Consider the following 24,905-nt stretch of genomic DNA (forward strand, 5'->3'; position numbering starts at 1 on the left):
GACGTGAAATTGATTTGAATAGAATAATATGTAATTAACATAGCAAAAGTAAGTAACCATAATATAATGATATTGAAGTGTGATCATAATATAAATAATATTACAAAAGTAAGTACTCGGAATTGAACAATATAAATATGTACAGATGTACATAAATATATATACAGATATCTATGTACAGATTTACACAGAGCCATCAGGTGGTGCAGGTGTTGTAGAACCTGACAGCGGCCTGCGGTACCTCTCCTTACACCGAGGGTGGATCAGTCTGCTGCGGCAGGAGCTGCTCGGGGACCCACAGTGTCACGTAGGGGGGGAGAGTTGTTGTCCATTATGGATGTCAGCTTAGCTAACATTCTTCCTTACCTTAAAACGAATATTTACATAAATAATGAACTGTTCATGTTTATACGTGAGAGAATAATGCCAGTTTGTATTCTCTCCTCCCCTGCTTTTAATTTTTCAAGCGCCACGGCCCCATGTGTGTATTAAGAGAACCTCGGACCGCCCTCTCATTTAAGTTTGTCCCTCAGCGTCATCCGTCGGTCGTCCAGTAAAAAAAAAAATACGACGCCTGAGAGCGACGCTTTCAGCTCATGTACCGCTGGCTCAAAGATGGAAAGCGACACCACGGTGAGGAGAATAAAACCCTTCGGAACGCAGAATTATGTAGCGCAAGATAACGACAGTTCCGTGGCTCGGTGGGGGGGTAACGGCTACAGCGGGGACCCGAAGAGGAAGCCCGAAGTGAGCATATATTTGCTGCGGGAAGGGCTTGCAGCGTCTCTGGTCTCTGTGTTTATTTTGGGGCTGTGGGGACTTGTGCATTTGTCGTTACTGCAGCTCGTCATTGGGAACCCAACCGGCGAGTTCAACGCAGGTAGAGCCAGGTGAGATTTTTCATTTTTTGTTGTCTATATGTTGATTTAAGGTCTCGAAGCAGCAGAACTAACCTTTCCTCTAGTTTGGCAACAGACCCGCCTAGAAACCACTACCGGGTGTCCCCTCCCCTCCACCTCCACCTATTACCTCCAAGGTAACCTACAGGGCAGACATGCGTTTTAACGGCTGATGTGTAACGGTTGGAAGAGTTTGGCTCTGGGGATGAGAGGTACCCAGGTACCGCAGCCTCAGGGACCGGTCTAAAGGAGCCTACATCAACTCAAAATGAAATGTCTTGCACAGATCCTGTTAATTTTTAGTTTTGTTTTTTTGTTTATTCTATAAATTCGACATCCAAACCTGTGAAAAGCTAAAATAAAATAGTTTTGTTTTTTGGCAAGCGTTTATAACACATTTCCTAACCTAAGGCAGTTCAAAGTGCTTTACACAATGTATTAAGACATCAAAAAGGAAATGCATTTCAAAACGAACTCAAAGGACAGGAAGTGGGCTACGAATCATTTGAGTAATTTGACTTCAAATCATCTGTTTTTCCTGTTTTATATCATTGTTATCAGAATATGTAGGGTTATGGGCCCTTAAGTGGAAGAAAAGCAATTTGAAGATGCATTTCTTACAATTTTTCTTACAATATCTTTATTGCCATCCTCGGGCACATAAAAAGTTTGCAAGGCCTCTCTTGTTGTAGGCCTAGTTTAAAAAATAAAAAAATAAATGATATCATGTTACAAAAGGAGGTGATTGATCTTGTACTGTCACTGATGTGATTTAATGTGAGGAGAAGGCGGCACTGGTAACCTTTGATAAACACTTGCCATTTCTGACATTTTATATAACAATATAGGCCTACTGACATAAACTGATAACCAAAGTGAACTCAGTTCTGCATTTCTGCTGCTTTCAGTATTCCGCTAAAATACCCAAGTTGCGTATTGAAATTGAAACAATTGAAATGAAATAATTTCTAGGGCTGGAAAAAGCTCCTCAACTTTACAGTGCAACATGTCTGATCAGATGTGTAATCCCTGTGAGAAGGAAATGCGTGGTGTATGGTACTGTGGCTGAGCTCTTGAAAGTGCTGGGCGACGGGGTTTGCCATCATTTGGCTGGTTGCTCTATAAATGAGTCAGGCATGCTGCGTTGAACTGATTAGGGCTCTGAGCTGCTTTGCTCACAATCATGGCTTTCATGAGTCCATGGCCTGTCAATCAAGAATTGAATTATGAGCCTGAGCATTAAACAGAGCCTTAGGTACTGCTGTGAAAATGGAATGAACGCAGCAGTTCTGACACCTTCAGTATCATTTGGTACCACTTTGTCACTACAAAGAAACTACATGCAAGGGACTTTGTGACTTTTTAGCGCAAAAGCAAGGAAAAACAAACATTCAGTTTTGATTATCCTTGCTTGTAACAGCTGGACTACAAGAAATGGCTTCACCCACCATTGTCAGATGACAGATAATATTAGTTTGTCACCACTGGGAGCATCAGCTAGCACAGCAGCCCTTCTGCTGGTGAAGCTACACTGGCCTCTCTTGAACTGCTGCAACAAACACCAGCTACTGCTACTTCTTTTATTATTTTTGGGGGCATTTTTAGGTCTTCATTTATAGAGGACAGCTGGAGACATGAAAGGGGAGAGAGAGGGGGAATGACATGGAGCAAAGGTCGGAGTCAAACCCGCGGCCGCTGCGTCGAGGAGTAAACCTCAATATACTGTATGGGTGCCTGCTCTACCAGGTGAGCTACCCAGGCGACCAGCAGCTGCTTCTTTTAAAGAAGATATGAAAAACATCTGTTTTTCTGGCCATATCTTGGCTTAATTTCCTATTTCCATCCCCTCAACTGAGGGAGTCTGTGGAGTGGCAAGGAAGATCAGGTCAAAGTAACACAGAACCATGGCATACTGTAACCTGTCTTAGTAAGGGCAGTGGTCCAAACTCAGACCACGGCAAGCATAACAAAGGTTGGATATACCCGGTTTGTGTATTAGATGAAAAATACATACGTTAGTTTTAGTCCTATATTTTGTGGGGTCATCTTTGTCACTTCGGAAAGATCCTCAGCCAGTTCTCTGTGTGAAGGAGGGATGTCGGCGATGGTTCATCTGTAATATTTAGAAGATATTAGAGAGAATACTTAGCTTCTCTCACAAACATGCATATGCAGTTTAGGTTTTGAAACTTTAAGGTGGTTTTAAAAAAGAAAAACAGGACTGGGACCTCACACATACAATGATTCACTGGCTTTAACAATAGTTATTGAACTGCAAAACATTAATAACGTTATGTACTGTAATTTAGGCGTAGGCATGGTTTTCCGTCCTTCACAGTTAAACTGCATCACAATACTCTCTCTCTTTTCAATCTTTCCTCACCTCATAATCTAGACGGCACTTGGAGCAGATCACCAGCGTCGGCCCTCGGCCAGTGGGCAGCCAGGAGAATGAAGTCCTGACAGTGGGCTACTTATTGGAGCAGATTGAGATCATCCGGGTTGAGACGGCAGCGGGCCCTCATCAGCTCACGGTAGATGTGCAGCACCCCACTGGCACTTTCTCTATTGACTTTCTTGGAGGCTTTACCAGCTTCTATGACCGTGTCACCAACATTGTTGTCAGGCTGGAGCCTAAGAGCGGGGCGCAGCATCTCATGCTAGCCAACTGCCACTTTGACACAGTGGCCAACAGTCCAGGTAGAAAATATTCCACCTTCTCTTGTAGAACTCTGCCTACTTTTCTTCTCTTCCTGAATATATTGACAGTGATGAACATCGAGCTATGGATAAACAGATTTAGCACTCAGTTTGCGTGTAGTACATGTAAAAAAAACATTTAACCACCTGTGTACCAGACTTGAATGACCAGAAAGGAAAAGACTTTTGTTTGACTAAATGAAAGAGAATATACATTTAAACAATAATTCCTGTGTATTTGATCAAATTCGTCTTTTTCAACTGATTGCAACTACTCAAATCGGCTTTTGCAATCCATCAGGTACCATCTTTTATGTCTAAAATGGTGAATCTGTGGTCTCTCATTTTGGGTTTAATTACGGTGTCCTGTCCTATGACCTTTTTTTTGTTTTTTGCATTTTCATTTCAACCACAAATTTTTAATTCTAAACAGCATTACTCCAGTGTTGGCAACGTCAGTTTGTCGGTTCACCACTGTAGCAACTTCTTGCAACCTCCATAAGCCAGAGTCAGGGAACATTTGCATGTCTGAAGCGCCGTTAGAAAAATTCAGATCCACTCCGAGATATGCTTTCAAAGATGTATGGTCAATTTGAAAGTAGGAAAAAACATTAAGCAACAAAATCCAGTTAACTGAAAAACACTTGGTGAACATAGATGTGGCTTTTCTTGTAGTGCCCCCATGAAGTTTCAAATTTGTTGTACAGTGAAACATCTCCTGGGGGGTGTGCTGTAAAATTTGGTTCAGATATTCACGGTCCAGAGAGGATGAGTTGTAAACCTCACTTTTATTTAGCATCAGGTCAAATTTTCAGTTTATTTTCAATACTTTGGTTTATGACCAAATGCCCGCAAGCTAATGACATTACAACCAGAAGCCTCAGCTAGACGTTGTGTTTAGTGCTAATTAGTTCATTTTAACGTGCTAAACTAAGATGGTGACTATGTTTAACATTCTACCTGCTTAATATCAACATGCTAGCATTGTCATTGTTAGAATGCTGAATTGAGCATAAATCTTTAACCATCTCTGAGTCACAGAACAGCCTCACAGAGCTGCAACATGGCTGTGCAGCTCTTTACCGCACAGTGTACACAAGCCATGGGTTTCCTTTCCAGCACGCTAATCCTCAATTAGTTTTATGAAGCTAACACCCTTATTTGTGTCCCATGTTGTAAACTGAAGTCATGTGGACCACATGGTGTGACATTCAGCCAATACAGAAAATGTGGATATCCTTATTGCTAAGAGCTAGACTGCACAGTAATAACAGGGTTTCTTTTAATGCGAGAGAGCACATTGTGGTATGCAGACATGCTTTATTTGCCTTGTGTTAATTCAGGGATTTTCACAGTTTCATCCCACACCTTTAAGCCTTTTGGCAAGATTTGTTTTCCCACTTAACACACATACAAACATATTTGTAGTCACCGTTCCATTATCTTTATTGTCCCTATTATTGCGTGTGAGTGTGAGTGATTTACTCCTGGACACAGCGGGCCCGAGTTCGGCTCCGACCTGTGGCCCTTTGCTGCATGTTGCCTGCCAAGCCACAATGGGAAAAACCATGTATCAAGGAGGTGTGGACCAGGAAGATACACATACATTTTCATAGCAACTGTTGCTTGCCAACCCTTTGATCTTGTGAAATGTAAACACTTGGTCACAAATAAAGATGTGGCACATCGTCTTGCACATATTTTTGTCTACATATATTTAATGTATTTACATCACAAGCAAACATAGTCAGAACAGCAAACCTATAACTAAAGCATTTGAAGTCACTTTTTCTAATTTAAAGCTGCAATGTGCACAGGTGAACTATTTAGGCTTTGATTTTTACTCGCCATCTTCTGAACTCTGACAAAGCTTTTAGCTGACAAAGATTAGGATGTAGCTGGCATAAGTGGGAGCAACAGGAACATGAATGGTACCAAAACAGGCTCCCACCCCCAACGCGCACATTCAAACCAGAAACCTGGAGCACATAATGCCTCATGTTTTGCTCTCTGATCTTTGGTCATTATTTCCCCTTTCTTGCATGTTTTCTCAGTAAATTGTGTTCTTCATCACTAACCTGTCTAATTGTTCCACATCACATGCCCTGTTCACATGCTCTTTTCTTCTCTTCTCACTATTAACTTTTTCTAAATGGTATCATCATTATAAAAACAATGGGAGCTTGGTTTGTACCAGTTAGCCTTAATGTTAGTCACCTGAATGTGTGTTGCAGCTGATCACAAAGGGTCAGGACAGTTTGGTGATCTGGGCCAAGCCAAGCTTTTGTTGCCTGATACAAATGTGAAAGGCAAGTAGAAGCAGGTTTTTAGCATTATTGACACAAAACACTGGTTTCCTTGTCTTAGGTGCCAGTGATGATGCAGTGAGCTGTGCAGTGATGCTGGAAGTCCTCCATTCTCTGGCCAATCAGTCTACTCCTCTCCGCCATGGAGTTGTCTTCCTTTTTAATGGGGCAGAGGAAAATGTTCTCCAGGTAACATAAAGTGACAAGGTCTTATTTCTTCTGTTACACCTTCTCTCTCACCAACTCTTTTGACCTTCTCTTCTTCAGGCCAGTCACGGTTTCATTACTCAGCATCCGTGGGCCAAGCAGGTGCGAGCCTTTATCAACTTGGAGGCTGCAGGTGTTGGGGGCAAGGAGGTTGTTTTCCAGACAGGTTTGTTTATTGGCCTGTTTATTTCCTCTGGTTTCCTCCTCAAATAAATGCTATGCAGATTTTGCTGTAAAATAAGTTGGGAGTCTGAAGCTTGAGTCACTGTTGCAGAACCAGAATCCAGTTTTGTATTATATACAGTACCTTCTGGCAGTCAGACACTATTCTGTATTTTTATGGATTACTAGCAGCCTGATTATGGTTCCTGAGGGGCCTGTAACATTGTGTTCATATTTTAGACATACTCGCCACTACTGATATGTGTTATACATTGAACAATCTTAAATGCCTACATCACCAAAACCACAGCTAAAGGTAAAGACAGAAAGAAACAGGGTTATAGAATCCTCATGATATACCTTCTTCTACAGAATGGAAAGTGAGATAACGGCCCAATATGTAAAATATCCTACAAACATATTCTTCCTCCTCTCCAAAAGGTCCAGAGAATCCTTGGCTGGTCCAGGCCTACGTTCATGCAGCCAAACACCCCTTTGCCTCTGTGGTTGGCCAAGAGGTCTTTCAGAGCGGCATCATCCCTTCTGACACTGACTTCCGCATCTACAGGGACTTCGGTAACATCCCAGGTAATGCTGAATAGCCTTCACAGTAGTTCTGTGGTTTACAACAGAAATGCAATACAACACAATACAAAGCAACATTTTTTATTTTTTATTTTTCTTACTCCTTTTTTATCTTATATTGTGTATACATGTATTTAATTTTTTTACAGGCATTGATCTGGCTTTCATTGAAAACGGTTTTATCTATCACACAAAGTATGACACTGCTGACAGGATCCTGACAGACTCGATACAGAGAGCAGGTACGCAGCACGCACACACACACACACACACACAAACACACACACACACACACAAACCTGCATCAGCGTAAACCTACACGTACTAATCTTCATTGGGTGTCATCTTGTGCTTTTATATGACACTCATTGCACATAGATTCCGCCCATGTTAGCTGGTGGGTGTGTCTGACGGTCGAGGAGAGTGTGGTCACTGCAGCAGTAGCCTGGTGTGGTAGACACAGCTGCCAACGTTGTTTTAATGTAACGTAAAAAGAAACATGAAGAAAAACAAATGCTGACCCCCAGTTTCAGATTGGTCAACACTCTGCTGATCCCATTACTCCTGAGAACTAATAAATGCTTACGTACAGACTTGTTGCACTTGCCCTCATTTACCTCATGCACCTGTGTTGCTGAATAATTTTCTCTTTACTAAGCAGAGAATCCAGTCAGTCAGCACTAAAAACCTGAGGCAGAGGCTTATTTCCAATCTCTCTCTCAGCAGCTACTGGACATCTCTTTCCCCTTATTCTGTCTAGAGTGACTCACATGGAAAGGCATGAATTATTAGAGACCAAAAGTGAGATTTCAGAGGTAGGTAGAAGGTATTTTTAGTCTGTAGAGAAGGAGGCAGAACAGTTTTGTAAGGTGGAGAGAGTACATACAGCACAGGGACAGTGAGTAAGGAGGATACACCAGTAACTCTGCTCTGTATATGCCTGTGATGAACACAGCAGGTTTTTAGCCTTAACTGCCTTATTTAAATCTCTCTCTTTACACATTTGCCTTTCAACAAAGTGAGGGAATGGTGCAAGGCTAGGATTGATCTAATGTAAATTCCCTTTAATAATTGGTTAATAAAATGGTTATGTATGTTTTTGTTATGTCATAGTGAAATTCAGTAAGGAATTTGTGTGTAGACCACAAAGCAGAATCATTTAGCTGAATAGTGAACCCAACATGAACAAGTAGATGTTCACTCAGTACACTTTCAAAGCCACATTGAGCCTACCAGGCGGAAGAACAATGCAGCTTTGTCTTATGTGTGCGTGTGTGCTCACGTGTGTGCAGCAAATAGGGCAGCACAGAAAGAAAAGAGATGAAACTCGACCTCGGCTGCAGCAAACAAACGGCAACTTCTTACTGAGCCTTCACAAAGCCAGATTTCTCATCTTCATTTAACATCATGATTATAGCCAATTTATGGAAAGTCCTCTATGTGTCCCATATACAGGTTTACAACTGTTATGGTATGGTATAAATATGAGGGGCAATTTAGACCAATAATTAGACTTGACCTCACACACATACATACTACACACACTACACACTTCGGCACACTACTGCTCGAGGGCATGAATCCTCATCACATTATACTCTCGCACAAACACTCTGTAGTAGTGCATCTAAGACAGACAGTTGTGTTTGTGAGTGAGATTGTGCATCTTCTCTCGCAAATCCCTGGATGTGATGGGAAATAAGAGTACAGCTGTAAGTTTGAGAGAATAGTAGTATATGTCAGAGAGAATGAATGGGAGCATTATTGTATGTGTAAGGGAGTGTAGAAGTGTGTGTGGGAGAATATAGTAACAGCAAATGTGCAGGATAATAAAGCCATTTGTTAGAAAAAGTATAATTTAAAGCCTGAATTGACTTACAGGCATGTTTATATATTCTAACAAATATAATAAAACTGGATTCAATTTAAAGTATCTGGTTATTTAACTGATGATTAAAGCAGATTGTAAGGCTCAATACACAGTAATAGACCTTCGTTTACTAGTATCTTGTATTTAGTATTTGCATTGTTTGCATTGCACCCCAGATAAGCGGAGAAAGATGGATAGTGTCCATGTGCATATGGTCTTATTGCTGCTTATTGTTTTATTGCTGCTGTTTAAGTCGTCATGCAGGAATGACAAAGGCCATTACCTCAGTGCATCCAAAAGAGTGAACTCAGTATTTACTCCCTAGTTTGTCCATTCCCATTAATTCATGTGATCTCCTTGTACTGTCTGCTTGTAGAGCTGATACACTCCTGCTTCAAACTGCTGCAGAAATCTATGCAGCTTAATGCAACAGATCTTTATTGTGTTACGTTTCAGCTTTGAACCTCTTCACTTTGAAACTTTTTCAGGCGATAACATCCTGGCGGTCCTGAGGTACCTGGTAATGTCAGACAAGTTGGCCGATTCCTCAGAGTATCGTCACGGCAACATGGTATTTTTTGACCTGCTGGGGGTAGTCGTGGTGGCTTACCCATCCCGTGTTGGCACCATCCTGAACTACATTGTAGCCACAGCCACCTTCCTCTATCTGGCCAAGAAAGCCTCACGGCCAGGCAATGGGGGTAAGTCACCATTTCCTGCGGTGGATGCATGTTGGGGCTTGTGTTAGGCCCCACAAGTTGTGTTAGGGCCTAACAACTCGTTAGGGCTATATTTACCATTTATCTTCATCTCTCTCAGGGGGCCGATATGTTCGAGATCTGGGCTGTGCTACAGGTGTAGCAGTCCTGAGTTGGTTTATCACCCTGCTGTCAGTGCTGATTGTTGCCCTGCTTGTCACTCTGCTGGGCCGCTCCATGTTTTGGTACAACCACTTCTACGCCTCCATCTGCCTCTACGGGGCTGCTGCCACTGGCAAGATGATCCTCATTCACACACTGGCCAAGAACTTGTACTACGGAGTAAGTGGATTTGCATGGCTCACTGCAGGCCCTTATATAAAAGTATAGTTTTAGGAAACATTTTGGGGAAAAGGTTTATTTGCTTTTTTGAAAAAAGGATCAATCCCCACTATAAATTCCACCGCTGCTTAAGTCTTTTATTCTAAACTAAAGAGGCATACTGTAATCTGAAATGAAGCAATGTTCAGCTCTTAATAGCTGATTCAATATGTTAATAATTTCTTTATTAAGTATATCTCTATATACTCACCCCCTGGTAACTGCTGAAGTAACCTCTGCGGTACCCTTGGTTGAGAGTCACTGTTGTGGTTTAACCACAATAACTCTGAAGCAGGTAACACAAAACTCACCTCTTTGCCTACAAAATTACATGCAAAGTAGTAGAATTAGAAACAATGATTTTAGTGTAGTTGTAATCCCACATCAATCAAGACCATAATTGGCTGTACAAAGATCCTAGTGGGGTTTTATTTGCATGGCAGTGATGCGCGACCATACACTGCTGTACGGATTTGTAATGTGTATGTGATGGGTTTCTATGGAACAGCTGGTTTGAAAAATCCTAAACCAAAAGGCAAGACTGTAGACTTTATTGTCTCCAAGGGGGAAATTCTGTCACAAACACTGTACATTACAAAGTAGCGGTGATTTATCTCGGTCTCTTGTTGGGCTGCTATGACTACAGGAAGCAGGTTTTCCAGAGTTCTCTTGCACCTCAGGGTCCTGTACTTGCATCCAGAGGGCAGAATGGTGAAATGGCTGTTGAGTGGGTTTGTGATGTCCTTTGCTATTGTGGTGTGTGTGATGACCTTAAAATTGAGATCTGAAGAGGAACCTATTGCTATTTCTTTTGTTTTGGCTACGTTAATATGGAGGAAGTTATGCTTACACCACTGGGAAAAATGAACAACAGAGTTGCGGTGGTCCATTACACGGTTATTGTCACATATCAGTCAAGCCATGATGTTGACATTCATTTGATCAAAAAAAGAACTTCCTCGTGTACATATGGACGTTGTTCTTTGTAACGAAATGTTGCAGCAAGCCTCTGAATCATCCTACCGTTATGCATGGTAAATTAGATCAGTGAATTATTCCTGCAGTAGTGGAGGTGTTGTTTCTTTTTAGTTTCAATACAACTGAGCCAATGGTATGAAGTTCCTGTTTTAGGAACTGGGACGTACCAAATTAAAAACAATTTATTCTGTCTTCTTGTTTAGTGTTTATCCACAGCCGTCATGAGTTAGTAATTTTCCTAGTAGTTTTACTATTCCTTATACTTTTGCTACTTTTTTTAATTTAAAAGTTAAAGTTTTCCTTTTTGACAACTCGAGAAGATTTTTACTCAACTGCACATTAACATGATTTCCCACTTATCAAAGTAACATATAGCTGAAATAAAACCCCACCAAAGTGTCTAATCCACACATGTATGCATATACCTTGTATGTTCAGCGTGTGTTTTCCATGCAGGGTGTCCGTTTGGTGGAGCTGGGTGATCTCTACTTTGACGTGAGCTTGTTGCTGTGGTGCTGTGGGCTGGTGTGGATGACACTACAGGGCCTGTGTTCAGCCTACGTGCCCATGCTAATGGTGGCCTTCCCCCTGGCCACCAGACTGATGCTGGCAAAAGAATTTAAACACAGAGGTAAACACCCAACTCAACTTTATTTGCAATGGATGTTTATTCATGGGCAAATTTAAAAAATATTAGATATTGGCATACGGATGGATGGATGGATGGATAGATGGATGGATGACATAATTAAACCCCGACAGGGAAATTAAGGTGTCTTTGCAGCCAGGTACCTTTTTTAAAAACAGTCACAATACTATTAACACAGTGCAATACAATATGATCACAATACAATGCAACACAAATGACAAGACAATTAAGTTAGATGAAAGGAATGAGTCAAGCATTATTCTTACACTTGTGGACACTTTGGTTGATTTTTAATTACTGGTATCTCTTACAGTCAGAGTTTAGAGGGACAAGTATAGTTATGTTCTTTTTAAATTAATCGCACAACTACTTCCGGTACTTTAAGTGCCTACCAAGTTCAACACTCTAAAAGTGCAAGCCCCTATCTCATTGTATGATGTTTGGGTTTGAGAGGGATTCTCATCAAAAGATTATTGGTGGTCTGATCTTTGGCTAGTTCAGTTTGTTCTGACAAACCTAACCTCTCCATCTTTCTGCAGGAGCATCAGTGAAGTACAGTGTGCTCTACATGTTGGGCCTGACTTTGCCTTACGTCCACTTCATGTTCCTTATTTGGGTGGTGTTTGAGATTTTCACACCCATCATGGGTCGCAGTGGCACTGAGATACCTCCTGAAGTGGTGATGGCCTCTCTCGTCACCCTGGCAACCATCTTCCTCTCTTCCTTTTTTGTGAGTGCTACCGCATTATGTACAACCATGAAAAACAAATCTATCAACACAATCTGCTTTAACATTGGGAGTGTATGCAGGATAGAAAACACATGACCAAACTGTTAAATTGTGTTGATCAAGCTTTTGGCAGCAATGAATTGTTAGACTTTAGGTAAGCAAACCAACACCTGTGTATCGTTGACCGACTGAGGCAGTTATAGTACATTTTATGCAAATCTTACAGATGGTGGCTTAGGTTTTTTTTGGGGATATAAATCTTAATTGAATTTTTCCTTTTCTTTTTATTTGAATCCTTACCGTTTTACCAAAAATGATCTCACGTTTGTCTTAAATTTAAAATGACTGCAGTGTAGATTGTCCCTCCATTCTAGTAACATATTATATTTCTCTGTCTCAGCTGCACTTCATCTACTTGGCACGGAGCACTAAGTGGATCCTGGGTGGTCTGTGTTCAGTATTCATCATCACTTTCCTGTTGATGGCCTGTGGGCTGCTCTTTCCTTATTCTGGCAGTCCAGACCGCCCGCGGCCAAAACGAGTTTTCCTGCAGGTTCGGAGTCACAACACGCACACAGAAGCACACAAATGTACACTGAAGCATCTGCATTTACTCTGATGTGTGCTAAGGAAAGTACATAGATATCCCTCATACACATAAATCTTTCTCTTTAATGGATGTGAGTCATTCATTAAAAAAATCCTTAGATTTGTCTTTTCTGTTTTAAATATATTTTACTAGTTTTGTTAAAAAAAATGTTATATTGAAAGTGGGAAAAATCCAACATAAACACTTATAATGCTAAGACAACACAGCTTCTGCCATTATCTCGCAATCTTTTGTTGGCCTCAACTGACTATCCTGCAGTGCAACTCCTGCTTAACATTTTTAGTTAGGAGCAGGTGAATCCCAAAGCCCCAACATGGCATGATTAGATAAAAGTGCAATGATTCCACTTCTTCACCTGCTGATGTAAATTACAGAGAGCCCCATTTAGTCATTGTGGCAAGAGCAGAAATTCACTGTAAGGAAAATGTGTGCTTAAAAGAAGCAATTGAGAAATGTTTTATATGCGCTCCTGCAGCACACGACGCGGACCTTCCATAATCTCCAGGGCGAAGTGGAGAGCCAAGACTCAGGTCTGTGGATGAACAGTTTTGACTACACAGGCATACAGCACATCATACCCCACATCCCTGAGATCAACGACAGCGTTCGCACTAGCTGTCGTGAGGACCGGCCCTTCTGCGGTTACCCCTGGTTCCTACCGTTGAAGTTCCTCAGCAAGTCAGTAACACAGCTGGCAGCACTGTTTCCATACTCTTTGTTTTCATTCTCTTGATGTAATTGTCTTCCAAGTGAAGACTTTGCATACTTTTATATTCTTCCTCACCTCAAAGTATTTTGGTGTATTTGCAGAAAGAACTGGTACCTTCCTGCTCCGGAAGCGTCTCCCAGCTCACCGGTGGAGTTCAGCCTGCTGTCCAGGGAAGAGACAAGCTGGGGGACGGTCAAGATGGTCTTCAGTGTGAAAGGTCAGGGTGTGGCCAAATACTACACTAAAAACACAAATTCTTTCTAGGACTTGTATGCCGAGATAAGAGACAGGATTAAAAAGAAATGCAACTCGACACCAATGTCACAGGACCGCAGTTGGACTTGAGCCATATGACCAGTGCAGAGGAATCCTGGGTGATGACAGCCGCATATTCACTGACGGGGCATGCAGAGCAGGCCGAGCATACTGGAATTCTTCAGTGACCCATCAATTGGGATGGAGAGTTTACGTCAGCACTGAGTTCATATCTGTGAAGACATTTTGAATCATTAAATTATTGATTGAAAGTTTAGCCATGAATTCTGAAACATAAGTTGACAAAATATCTTCACGAAAAGCTCCATTTCGTAGCTGTTCTGAGGCTTTCAATTATCATAACAGATCTTCCTCAGCAGATGGAGTTTGCCCAGTTGTGAAAGAAAAGTAGATGTTCAAGTTTTTATTTTTCTGAGCACTGTAACCAATAGCAGTTGGGCCTGGAAAAATACTGCATATACAGAACAACTACATTTGCGTGCTATGCCTGCACATGCAAGTATTTTTATAAAGCCATTTATTACTATAGTGCATTAGGTTTTCAGGCTTCTGGTGCCAAGCCGTTCTGTAACCATTACAGTACATCCACTGTCACAGATATAAACTATCAGTAATGTGATGCTTTCATTTATCAGCTGGCTGATCTGGATGTGTATGTGTACATATACTTTAACTTGAGTCCTGTCCTGTCCCATGCAGGCCCCAGCCACATGTCCCTGTATCTGAAGCCTCACCGAGGAGCCAGCCTCTCCACATGGTCCTTCGGTGACGGGACGCCGCAGTTTGACCTGAGCGGAGAATATTTTGTTTTTTATTCCCACGGCCTTGACTCCCCCACATGGATCTTCTGGTTTGAAATACAGGTACCACAGCATAAGGAGTACTTTTACTTGTAGCCAGGTTACCTGTTTCCAGTCTTTTATGCTTAGCTTAGTTAACCCTCTTTTAGCTCCAACTTCATATTTAGTGTACAGACATGAGAGAGATATTGATCTTCCCATCTAACTCGAATAATCATATTTCCCAACAGGTCAAACTATTCCTTTAAGATTGTTTCCCTTGCCCAAAATGTTTTTATAAATCATCAGTTACTGCTGCATCTGTGAAATCCAGTTTAGTATCCAGACAGATGCTGAGTTTTTTTTTTATGTCGTTCTTTTCATTCTTCGCATATTTGTTTTTCTGCAGAACTTCACCTTATTGCCTCAGTCAGTGATCTCTGCAGGAGATTAGCTGGCAGGACACAGTTGGATTGTGTTGCAGTCATGTGAATATCTTTAAAGCCCCATTTTTCGAGACTTCATTTTTGTTTCCATGGTCAATTGCATGGGTTAAGAAAGACCTTTTAATGAGACTTTTCAAATCTGTTGCATAAGCTCAAGCACATGCAGCATAATCAAGCTAAAGACAAGGGGCCCTCTCTTAGGGCCTGGAAAATCTACTGGTCTGGTTCTGGTGCTCTCACATGTTAACCGTCTGTGCTGACATTCTTGGTCTTCTTTCTTTGTTTCTCCCCCTCTGTCAGCCTCCCCGGGACCCGGACCCAGCTGGCCCTGAGGGGATGATCTCCGTTGCCATCTCCACCCACTATTTCTTCGGGCCAGACAGTAGGACTGCTCAACTGGAGGACATCCTCCGCAGGCTTCCCGCATGGGCTTTTCCTTCGTCTTGGGTCAGTACCTATGACATGTACCGATACTGAGGATGCCACACATCACGGAGGCTGACACTGACCTAGCTGAGAGCTGCAGGAGCCCCCAAGAAAACATTTCAAGGAACAATACTGAGGACCAGCCCTGATGCCTTTTCTCTCTGACACAAACACACACTCTAGCACACACACACACTCAGGCTCCCTCCCAGCCTGCCAGCCCGAGAGAGTCCCATCACTGTGTCAGTAGGTCTAGTAGCTGACCGAGCAGGAGGACACGCTGAGACACACCAGGTAAGCTGATCAGACAGCTTACAAATGGACTAACTCAACGGCCGACACACGCCCAGCGCTAGCCACATGCCCACTGCTGGGTTAGTGAAACAGAGTTTATTTTTTATTTTTTGGTACTTATTCTGTTGTGCCTTTGCTTTACTAAATACATTTCACTCCCCTCCTCACTTCCTCCCTTTCTTCATCTCTCATGCTTCCTGAATGAATAATGTTGCATGGCTACTTCCCCCTGCACTCTCTTTATGAGGAAACCTCTTAGGCCATTCTCAGACTAGATGTGTCTGGGACTTCCTCTGCTGAAATTACACCAGCACTATCTGCACTGTAGGTGTAGCGACATACTGATGGATTTGTTTGGGAGGGGAAACGAAGAACCCTTATGTAAACTTTCAAAGTCACTTCTCATTTAACAAGTTGCTCTTCATTTCTCAATTACACCAGTGATTTGCAGCAAGTCATACCCCTGTAGCAGATTATTGGCATTCCTGACGTGACAAACTCATGCCAGGAATGCCAATTTTCAGAGAATCTGGCATGCAGAGGCAGAAAACTGTGCCCGTTAAACTACAGCTTCCTGTCCTTTAGAAGGAGGAGTCACTTTCTAAAGATTTCATGCAGGGCAATATTCAGGGTATTACATTTTTTAGCCTGGTGTGTTCTACCAATGTGTATTGATTTTGGGTGCAATGAGACCAGAACTCTTGAACGTAACTGGGTGTTAAACCAGCAATGCAACTCCACACTCATTATCATTATCAGTATCAGTCAGCTTGTTCTCTCACATTATTTACATTTGCAGTTACTGTCATAGTATGTTATATTAGTTCAAACTTGACTTCTGCTCTGTGCTACAACCTATCTCCAGCAGCGCCACTGAATGTCTTTTTCATATGCTAAACCAGGAATAAAGAAAATGATCGGAAGATTAATACAAACTGTAAATAACAGTTAGTTCTGGCCCTAAAGGAAATCATCCAGTCTGCATATCTTGGCATCAGACCTTGATGCATTTTCAGTTAATTGCACCACTAAAATAGCATCAAAACAGAATAATGTAGCTTCATTTGAAACCACTTAAAAACCACGAAGGTGCAATTTTTCAACTCCTATAGCAATAAAGATTATATATTAATCCAAGTAGGGCTGGGCAAAATGGAGAAAATCAAATGACGATATTTTTGACAAATACTTTGATATCACAACGATATTGTGGTGTTGACACTTGGTGCTTTCACAAAATATTTACACAATGAGATTTTTGATAAATAATCATCAGTAATGTTGATGTAAAGGCAAATAATAGAACAGTTACAACAGTCTGGTAAGTTAAGAAAATGACATCTCTTTACGGTAATTCAACCTTTAAAACCAGGGTAAGACAACACTTATGCCATATTACAATATCCAAAATCGAAGACGATATCTAGTCTCATTTCACGATATCGATATATTGCCCAGCCCTAAATCCAAGTTAAAATAAATGGATTATTCTTTGTTTTATGGGTCTGTAATTTCTAAATAATATATTTATTGATATATATATATATATACATATTTAAGACGTTTCCTGCCTAGAACTATGTGCGTTGGTACTAAAGATATGGAACATGTTTAGTTACTTCCAATTAGTTAATTTTAATTCATTAACAGCTGATTGTATGAAAAAAGTTCAGTCCACAGGCAAGTTTACAATTCACAAAATCACAGAATATGGTTTCCAATAAGAGTATTTACTGAGCATTTCTTTTAAATAAATTCATATTTTTCCTATAATTTACCAAATTGCATAGTTATTTCAAGGAACTTTCCCAGGAAGTCATTAGGAAATAACATCTAATTTAAAAAAAGCGTGACCAAACGCAGACATGTACAGATGGTAATGAAAATAAATGCTGTTACCATAAATACTCTCCGCTGGAACATCAAACTAATTATCAACCCAATGAGGAGCTACACTATGCCAAACTGTTCATTAACTGTAATTTCTTTTTCCTCAAAGTTGTGCTGAATGAGATATAAGAACGAATATTAAGCATTGGTGCTGCTGCGCACTGCTCATACCGGTTACTGTTGCTAATTTTTCTTGAATTTCACTCATCTCGTGTGGAGCTGCATCTTTTTTGGTCTAGAGCCCAAGTGTCACAACCACAACCAAGTTAATAAGACCTGTTTCACATGGTCGACCCTTTCAGAACACCACGGCACCGTTACAGCCAGCTTACACTACAAAAGAAGTGGATTAGATGACATGTTGTCCACACTGGAAAGCGGTGTTGTTTAAATATGGGGATGAAGGCCATCTCTCCTGGAAAACCTTCAGTGTTGCACTTGGTTGCTCACATTGAAAGCGACAGAAATAGTTGTGCCAAGAATGGAACTCAAATAGAGCTAGAGAAAAGCTCAATACCTTGCTCCTTTCTCACCTCACACAGCTGGCCAATCAGTGTGAGGTGGGCATGAAGGTCGGTTTTGAAAAGTTATAGAAATGTTTGGACAGACACAGATCCGCCCTTATCCGACGTCAGAAAGGTGTGGAGGGAGGGGTTTCTGAAGCTATTAGACCGTCTGAGTGTTCAGGCCCCTTCAGTGTCACCACTACGATAATAGCCTTTTTTGTTGTAAAAACTGGATTGAATGTTACTAATGTTTTTTATTATTATGATGATGATTATGATTATAAAGCCTCACCATATTTCTTTGTGGGGCTAACTCTGTTTTCTGCTAACAAAGTGGAGAGGTTCCAGTGGTTTGATAGTTGAATCCCAACTGGTATCTGATAACTGAACTGTTAGCTCTGCCTTCAGTCCCACACTGATGAAATCTGTTTAACCACAAACAAACGTCTCCTGTCATGTGTATAGTTGCTTGGTGGCAGTTTGACTCCTCCTATATGTAAACATAGGTGGCATCGGTTTCTGTGGACTGGGAAACCGTTTGAGCGACTGAGCAAAATCATCCTTTCCCCCTTTGTGTGATCCATGTTGTCCGTTTGGCTTCAGTCACACATAATGACAAATGCTGACATAAAAGGAGGCCTTTACATTTCGCTTCCAAAGACACATCAAATGTTCACTGTTGTGGACACCAACATCTCAGTGGTCTTAAAGCTATCAGGTGCTGCACTGTACAGTGTATTTTAATGTATGTGAATTGTTGTCCGTTGGGAAGTTCGAACTTAAAATCCATCACAGCCTTTGACAGCACTTGGCAAGTTAAACAAAACACCGTCCCACTATGCTCCTTCTTTAATGCACAATGTGTAACAAGCCTTAAAATACTCCATCCTCTGTGTGTAGATGTCTGTCAGTGCTGTCCGGTGTCAACACAGACTCTGCTATAAAAGACAGATGAGATGATCTAAAGCTGTTAAAAAGTGCTTCAGTTGATACGCAGAACGTCTATGGGTGAAAAAGCCTTGTCAACAAGTGCAAATGGATTATTTTTTCAGAAGAAATGTTGCAAAGTATTTAATTTTAGTTAGACACTGAAGGAAAACATGTTTTCTTTTCCAAATGTATTCAGCGTATTTGTATTTCCACCAACATAAGAGTTTAGTTAAAGACCACTAGACTTGTTCTGAGTTAAAACATTAAATGGAATGATAGTGCTGAATAACATGTGCGTTCGAACACAGGAGGAACTGCTGCAAACGTGGGACGCAGAAGGGAGATGTCTGACTTAAAAGCTGTGAAGTGGCTCATCCGACGCCGTCGGTGCTCCCACTGTTAGACTCACGCGTACACCAAACACTGCTACAGAGCTTAGAATAGGAAAAACAAGCTGCTTTTAGAATAAAGTGAAATAAAAATTGTTTGTGACAGAATCTAATGTATTAATGTAAGACAGAGGCTAACCATGCGCTGTGCATTGTGATTTGTTAAGCGTAAACTCACTCACAGATGTAGCTTTATCATCATCACGTTGTCAGTCAAGAAAAACAAATCATTCACACAAATGTTCATATCCGCTGGAGAAATCTGGGATGCCTGTTGTTAAAGAATGTCCTTTTATAAGATGTTTTGTTATCAGTTTTATAATGATTACCTTATACTGTTTTGTCCATCTTAATTTTTCACCAATGCCTGTTTTTACTTTTCAGTTCTGAAAGTTTTTTTTTTTTTTTTTTTAAAAGACTAATCATTATGTTCATTTTTTGTGATTGATTTGACATTTTAAAGGCCCTGAACACCTGCACACATTTTCAGTTAATCTGGCTGATCAGACCTCGTCCCAGAACTGTGGGACGTGTGTATAGGCTGATTGATTGACCCCTTCCTGACCATCTTGTTTCTTTGCTTTGTTGCACCTGTTAGGGCAAGACTAGTCTATAGGTGCCTTTCATGTCGCTTAAATTGCCTCCTCGACTCCTCCACTTGCCTCCTTTCCTCGCATCTTATTCCCTCCCAACATGAGCCACAAGAGAGGTGCAAGGAGGAAATGTGTTGTTAGGGGGATGAGACGTCCTTTCTTCTAAAGCTTCACATGATTCGTCAGCAGCTGCACAGCTTCTGGGGAGGCTGCTCCTGTCGTGTCTCCTCTACCGGTAGCTCCTCGACGATCCCTCCTTGGGGCAGAAATAAGAGCTTTGAGACGGCCTTGCCTTCTCTTAGGAGGGACAGAAATACTTCCGGTTTAGCTGAGGACCAAGGATTTGAGCCAGGGGATGCAGCCTATATCCACAATGTTTTACTCCCGGGATTAATCCGGTGCCGCTGGAAATTCTGGTGGATGTCTTTTATTTTGCTGCGATGTCCATTACCTTTAGCTTTCTCTGTGTTGAAATTCTAAACTCCGGTGGATTTATGAGTAATATGGTTAACTGCTCCTGAAATCTCTGCAGGGTAAATCCAGACAGCCAGCTAGAGTATCTGGCCAATCTGAGTTTTCGGTTGCTGGACCAAAACAACCTTTTAACGTACACTTTCCACCAAAACAGGTTCCTTCCTTAGGCTATTTTGCAGAGGCGCCATTGCTCCCTCTGGCGTTTAGCGCCCGTCCAAGATGATTGTGATTGGTTTAAAGAACTGCCAATAAACCAGAGCACATTTTTCTCCCATAAAGGAATGCGGTGTGGACTAGAGACTAGGGACTTCTTATTGGAAGAAAAGATTTGTGACGTAATAAATTCCCATCAAAGCTGCCACCCACCTTCCACTTGAGGAGAGGTCTAATCAGCCAGAATAAGTGAACTCACCTGTTTGGGTGTTCACAGACTTTAAATAACTCCTAGAGCTGCTGTTTTTTTTTTTTTTTTAAATTGCATATTTGTCTGTCAATTGAAATTGAATGATTTATATGGTTGTTGCCATTGGAAATATTGGGATTGATCTTGTTACAGGGTATTCATCTATTGAATGGATGGGGTGATTTTACATTATGCAAAAATCTTAAATTAGCACTTCTACAGCAATTAAAATGCTTATCACATTGGTTGTGTTGTCCTATTTCCAACATGTCATTTACATGCACACAAAAACCGCAGATCAGACTATAATTAGAAATACAGGAAAACTAACAATTTTTAAAAATAATTTATTGGTCTCTATGTACAAGGAAAAAGAATGAAGTAGAAAACCAAACATGAGTAGAAAAGCCAAATGTACAAGAGGGTATCTTTACACTGCATTGAGGATGTTTGCTGCTGACGCCCCAGAAATTAAACTTAACTGAGTCAGGAAACAGGCATAACTTTTAAACTGTCCACAGGAGGAAGGGAGCGCCGAGTACCACGAGACGAGACTGACCTACCGCTCCTTGCCCGCAGAGAAGGACACCAGAAAAGATCGGCAATATTCATTTCCGTAGGAAATTGTCTCATATGCTGTCAGCATTAGTTTTGAGCATCAATGATTATGTTTGTGATGAGAGGGATGGGGTAAGAGTTTGTGCGAGACGTCATAATGAGTCAAGCGTTCAATCAAAGCAACCGGTTAAGACAGAAGGCCTCTGGACATGAAGTCTTTGGTTCGTCATGTTACTGCTTCAAGTCAAGTAGAGCTTGCAGCGGAGCAGCGTAGTGTGGCTGTGAGCTTGTTCAGAGTGGAGGCGAGTCCACTGGAACAAGGGTGCAACAGGATTTATGTTGAGTGGCGACAGTACATCATTTTGCCCTTTCGTGAATAGTGAGTGTTCTAACAATGCAGGCCATTCACAAAATAAATGTCAACAGTTACCACACTCGGCTCATCTTGTGCACACCGTCAAGAGAGCGAAATTGTATCTTTAAAATATGATTTGGTCTATCATGAAAAGTAAAAGCAAACAGCTGGGGAAAAGAAGTAGTGGACATAAAAAATAAAAAATAAAGCTGAGTAACATTTCAATACATTGCACAATATAATACTGACATATCTGTGTTGAACCTTTTAGTGCCTGCGGTAGAAAGCCAATAAATGACTTTGATTAACTAAAAGGGGAAGAAGTTTGTTAGCAGTCATAAAAGCCAACCAAGCATCAATCCAGTAATTACCACTCAGCTATAATGCCAATAAATATTAGTAATAATGAGGACCAAAACGATAAAATCAATTAGCATGTGATGAAAGTCACCAAACATGTCAACACGCTCTCAATACGATGTGGAACACGCATTCCGAAATCCACGCGGGAGCACACAAACCAGCAACCATTATCTCAAGGGGTTCTGGGATGTGAGACATATATATTGGACTGGATGAAATATACGTCCTTATTGTGATGATGAGGGGCAAATTACACAACAACTCATTCATTACACAATGACAAAATAAATCTTATCCTCGCTCTTTAAAAGTCATACTGACGTGTCACTGTTACACTAATGATGCTCTTTCAACAAGGGATAAGTACAGAATCTACAGAGTAGGATGGCTTTAATAACACAATATTAACAGTCTGTCTTGCTGAGGATAGGAAACACGTTTTTGAATCTTCCAACCGGCGACTATATCCCAAATGTGGGTTTAAAAGCTGGATAAAGCATCATATGATTTGGTTTTTCATAGCGCCTTTACTGCACTGCAGCCTTAAATCTGCTCACCTCAGGAAGGCTCAACACTGATCTGCTTGTTATCTAAAATCTGGACCACATGAAGAGGATCAGACAGCCGACTCCGGCTCAAATACTTCACAGGCTGGACTTAAGTTCATGGTGCATGAAAAAAAAAAACGTGAACAGAGGTACTGATCAGTGGTAAGAAACTAGTCTGCACTCACAACAGTGGATTCTTCTCGGGGGTCATTTTCTTAGAAACCTTTAGGTCATCACTTCTCAAGAATTACATAGAATTCATACCAAAGAGTCAGGGAGACTCACGAGGGACAAGGTGTAATCGATAGAAAAATAATGCTATCTTGTACACTTACATTATTGAAAAAGGTATCACAAAATATTTGTAAATCATGAGGTATGAAAGTATGAAACACCTCTTGTGCACACTGTACTGTAGGCTCAGACACACCTCAGTGCATCGTGTAAATGGTTCGGGACTAGAGCTTTGTTCTACATTTTGCTTAGCAATGTAGCATGATGCTGATGCAAATACACTCAGGTTTTTTTTTTTGCCTTTGAACTGATTCTTGCTATGTTTGCATTCATCCAAAGGAAAACAATGAAGCTTTTTGTCTGGACAGTGAACAAAAACAACATTTCAAAGTCTCCAGTTGCACTTGAATGAGTGCCAAACAAAAGTTACGAACACAAAACAATCTGTCTTGGAATAATAATTTTAAAAAAAGCTTTCCTGTGCTGGTCTACAGCTTCCAAACACCACAACCTGATGTATAAACACACAAACGGACAGAGGTGGTCTTTTGTCTAACCGCACATTTTGGTACAATGAGGCCTTTTAGGAAGGAGCCATCCAACTTAACCCCGTCTCCGGTTGTGTGTGTCTTTGTGCCAGGCTGTCTGTTGCTCCGTATCCACAGGGGTCCTCGTCGACACCGAGGGCAAATCTGAAGAGTGGATAATACTGACTGAAGTCAAGAACCTTCAAGAGAGGTACTTTCCTCATCACTCACACTCACACTCGCTCCTGGCTTCAGGACAAGGTACAGTCGTAGGCTCCCTCCTCTTCTGCCTGCTCCTCTGTCTGCTCAGGAGGACAGTCTTCAGAGGGGGGACGGGGAAAACCTCCTGCTGGTTCGAGGGAGGGCAGGGCCAGGCCCAGCGGAGCCGCTACTCCTCTACTGTCCTCTGGCCGCGGTAGTGGAGCACCTCCCAGCCCTTCAGAGCCGCTGAGCTTGGAGCTCTGGCTGGTGGGCTGGAAGGACTCAGGCTGCACCTGTTCAGCTGCTGAATCCATCAGCTCCTGCAGCTGCGGCTGGATCAGGTGGAGAAATGGTTTGTAACCCAGGCTGGGAAAAAAGAATAGGGATGGAGGAGAGGAAAAGGTTAAACTGGGTATCATCGTCTTCCCCATTCCACTATTGCTAAAACAGCCGACACATTGAAAACATTCACAGTGTTCAATGCTGTTGTCATGTTAATGATCACAGCTGCCTAAACCAATGTTTATCACATACAATTCTGATTCCAAAAATGCAGTATTTAACAAGTGATTTCTATTTAAAATTTGTATTTAATTACTTAAAAAAAAGACATAGCTATGAGCTATACCCACCAGTAAGTGGAGACCCATGTGTCGACAGCCAATAAGCCGTTGCGGACACTCTGCACAGTTTCTTGGGGAACCTCGGGGCTGTCCAGGAAGCCGATCACCTGCTTTATGACGCTGGCGTCCCGCAGGATCAAGCCAATCACTACACACCACTCCAGACAGCCCGCCTCCATGAACACATGAAGGAGATACCTGATGGAAACAGAGAGGCACAGCTGTCAAGTACTGCCTTTGATTTCTCATGGAATTAAAGCGGGTAGCAAACAAAGACACTGCAGTGGGATCATAGAAGTCAGGTCTAGTGACGGTACCTCACCTGAGCTGCACCTGTGACTTGTGTGGGCCTTTGTTGGCCAGCTCCATGGAGATGTGCTCCAGCTCGGCCTGGCTTAGGCTCAGAGTGGAGGAGTTCTCATCAACCATCGTCCAATCACCATCCACCACCGAGCTGGTCTCTGTCAAGTCTGTTGCCGAGCCGACACTGTACTCTTCCACTAAAGGGGTGCAGAAAAGCAAGAGGAGGAATAAGAGAGGAAGAAAAAGGACAATGGGATGTCTTCAGGAGGGCTATGCAAAGCTAGTGACAATGACAGAGTTCCT

General features: G+C 41.7%; 3 protein-coding genes across 3 annotated transcripts in view; 1 reads left to right on the forward strand and 2 right to left on the reverse strand.

Annotated features, from left to right (window-relative positions):
* The first annotated feature begins 537 nt into the window (after window positions 1-537).
* On the forward strand, window positions 538-16,072 carry LOC117959817 (endoplasmic reticulum metallopeptidase 1). Its single transcript, XM_034897126.1, has 15 exons — window positions 538-890; window positions 3,295-3,599; window positions 5,967-6,094; window positions 6,173-6,278; window positions 6,716-6,862; window positions 7,009-7,101; window positions 9,218-9,430; window positions 9,549-9,769; window positions 11,243-11,417; window positions 11,975-12,165; window positions 12,566-12,718; window positions 13,251-13,453; window positions 13,586-13,701; window positions 14,460-14,623; window positions 15,286-16,072. Exons 1-15 carry the CDS (start codon window positions 616-618, stop codon window positions 15,460-15,462), a joined length of 2,667 nt encoding a protein of 888 aa, XP_034753017.1. The 5' UTR covers window positions 538-615; the 3' UTR covers window positions 15,463-16,072.
* Window positions 7,138-24,825, reverse strand: LOC117959819 (RAB6A-GEF complex partner protein 1-like). Its single transcript, XM_034897128.1, has 4 exons — window positions 24,622-24,825; window positions 24,309-24,497; window positions 23,703-24,042; window positions 7,138-7,158 (listed from the first exon to the last, which is right to left on the reverse strand). Exons 1-3 carry the CDS (start codon window positions 24,726-24,728, stop codon window positions 23,727-23,729), a joined length of 612 nt encoding a protein of 203 aa, XP_034753019.1. The 5' UTR covers window positions 24,729-24,825; the 3' UTR covers window positions 7,138-7,158; window positions 23,703-23,726.
* Window positions 24,826-24,882: 57 nt separating this feature from the next.
* Window positions 24,883-24,905, reverse strand: part of ric1 (RIC1 homolog, RAB6A GEF complex partner 1) — a 30,661-nt gene continuing 30,638 nt past the window's right edge. Inside the window, exon 25 of the mRNA XM_034896994.1 lies at window positions 24,883-24,903. Within this exon, the coding sequence (XP_034752885.1) occupies window positions 24,883-24,903 (21 nt within the window). The remainder of the gene's footprint in view (window positions 24,904-24,905) is intronic.

The sequence above is a fragment of the Etheostoma cragini genome, chromosome 16, assembly GCF_013103735.1.
Source record: "Etheostoma cragini isolate CJK2018 chromosome 16, CSU_Ecrag_1.0, whole genome shotgun sequence".
In the NCBI taxonomy this organism is placed as follows: domain Eukaryota; kingdom Metazoa; phylum Chordata; class Actinopteri; order Perciformes; family Percidae; genus Etheostoma; species Etheostoma cragini.

Bases quoted from the DNA above. Each gene is read 5' to 3' on its own strand.
- LOC117959817 (XM_034897126.1), top strand. From the start codon at position 616: ATGGAAAGCGACACCACGGTGAGGAGAATAAAACCCTTCGGAACGCAG. The intron at 3,600-5,966 runs GTAGAAAATATT...TCCTTGTCTTAG, and splicing joins CACAGTGGCCAACAGTCCAG to GTGCCAGTGATGATGCAGTG. The intron at 9,431-9,548 runs GTAAGTCACCAT...CATCTCTCTCAG, and splicing joins CTCACGGCCAGGCAATGGGG to GGGGCCGATATGTTCGAGAT.
- LOC117959819 (XM_034897128.1), bottom strand. From the start codon at position 24,728: ATGGTTGATGAGAACTCCTCCACTCTGAGCCTAAGCCAGGCCGAGCTG. The intron at 24,498-24,621 runs GTGAGGTACCGT...TGTTTCCATCAG, and splicing joins AAGTCACAGGTGCAGCTCAG to GTATCTCCTTCATGTGTTCA. The intron at 24,043-24,308 runs GTGGGTATAGCT...CTTTTTTCCCAG, and splicing joins ACATGGGTCTCCACTTACTG to CCTGGGTTACAAACCATTTC.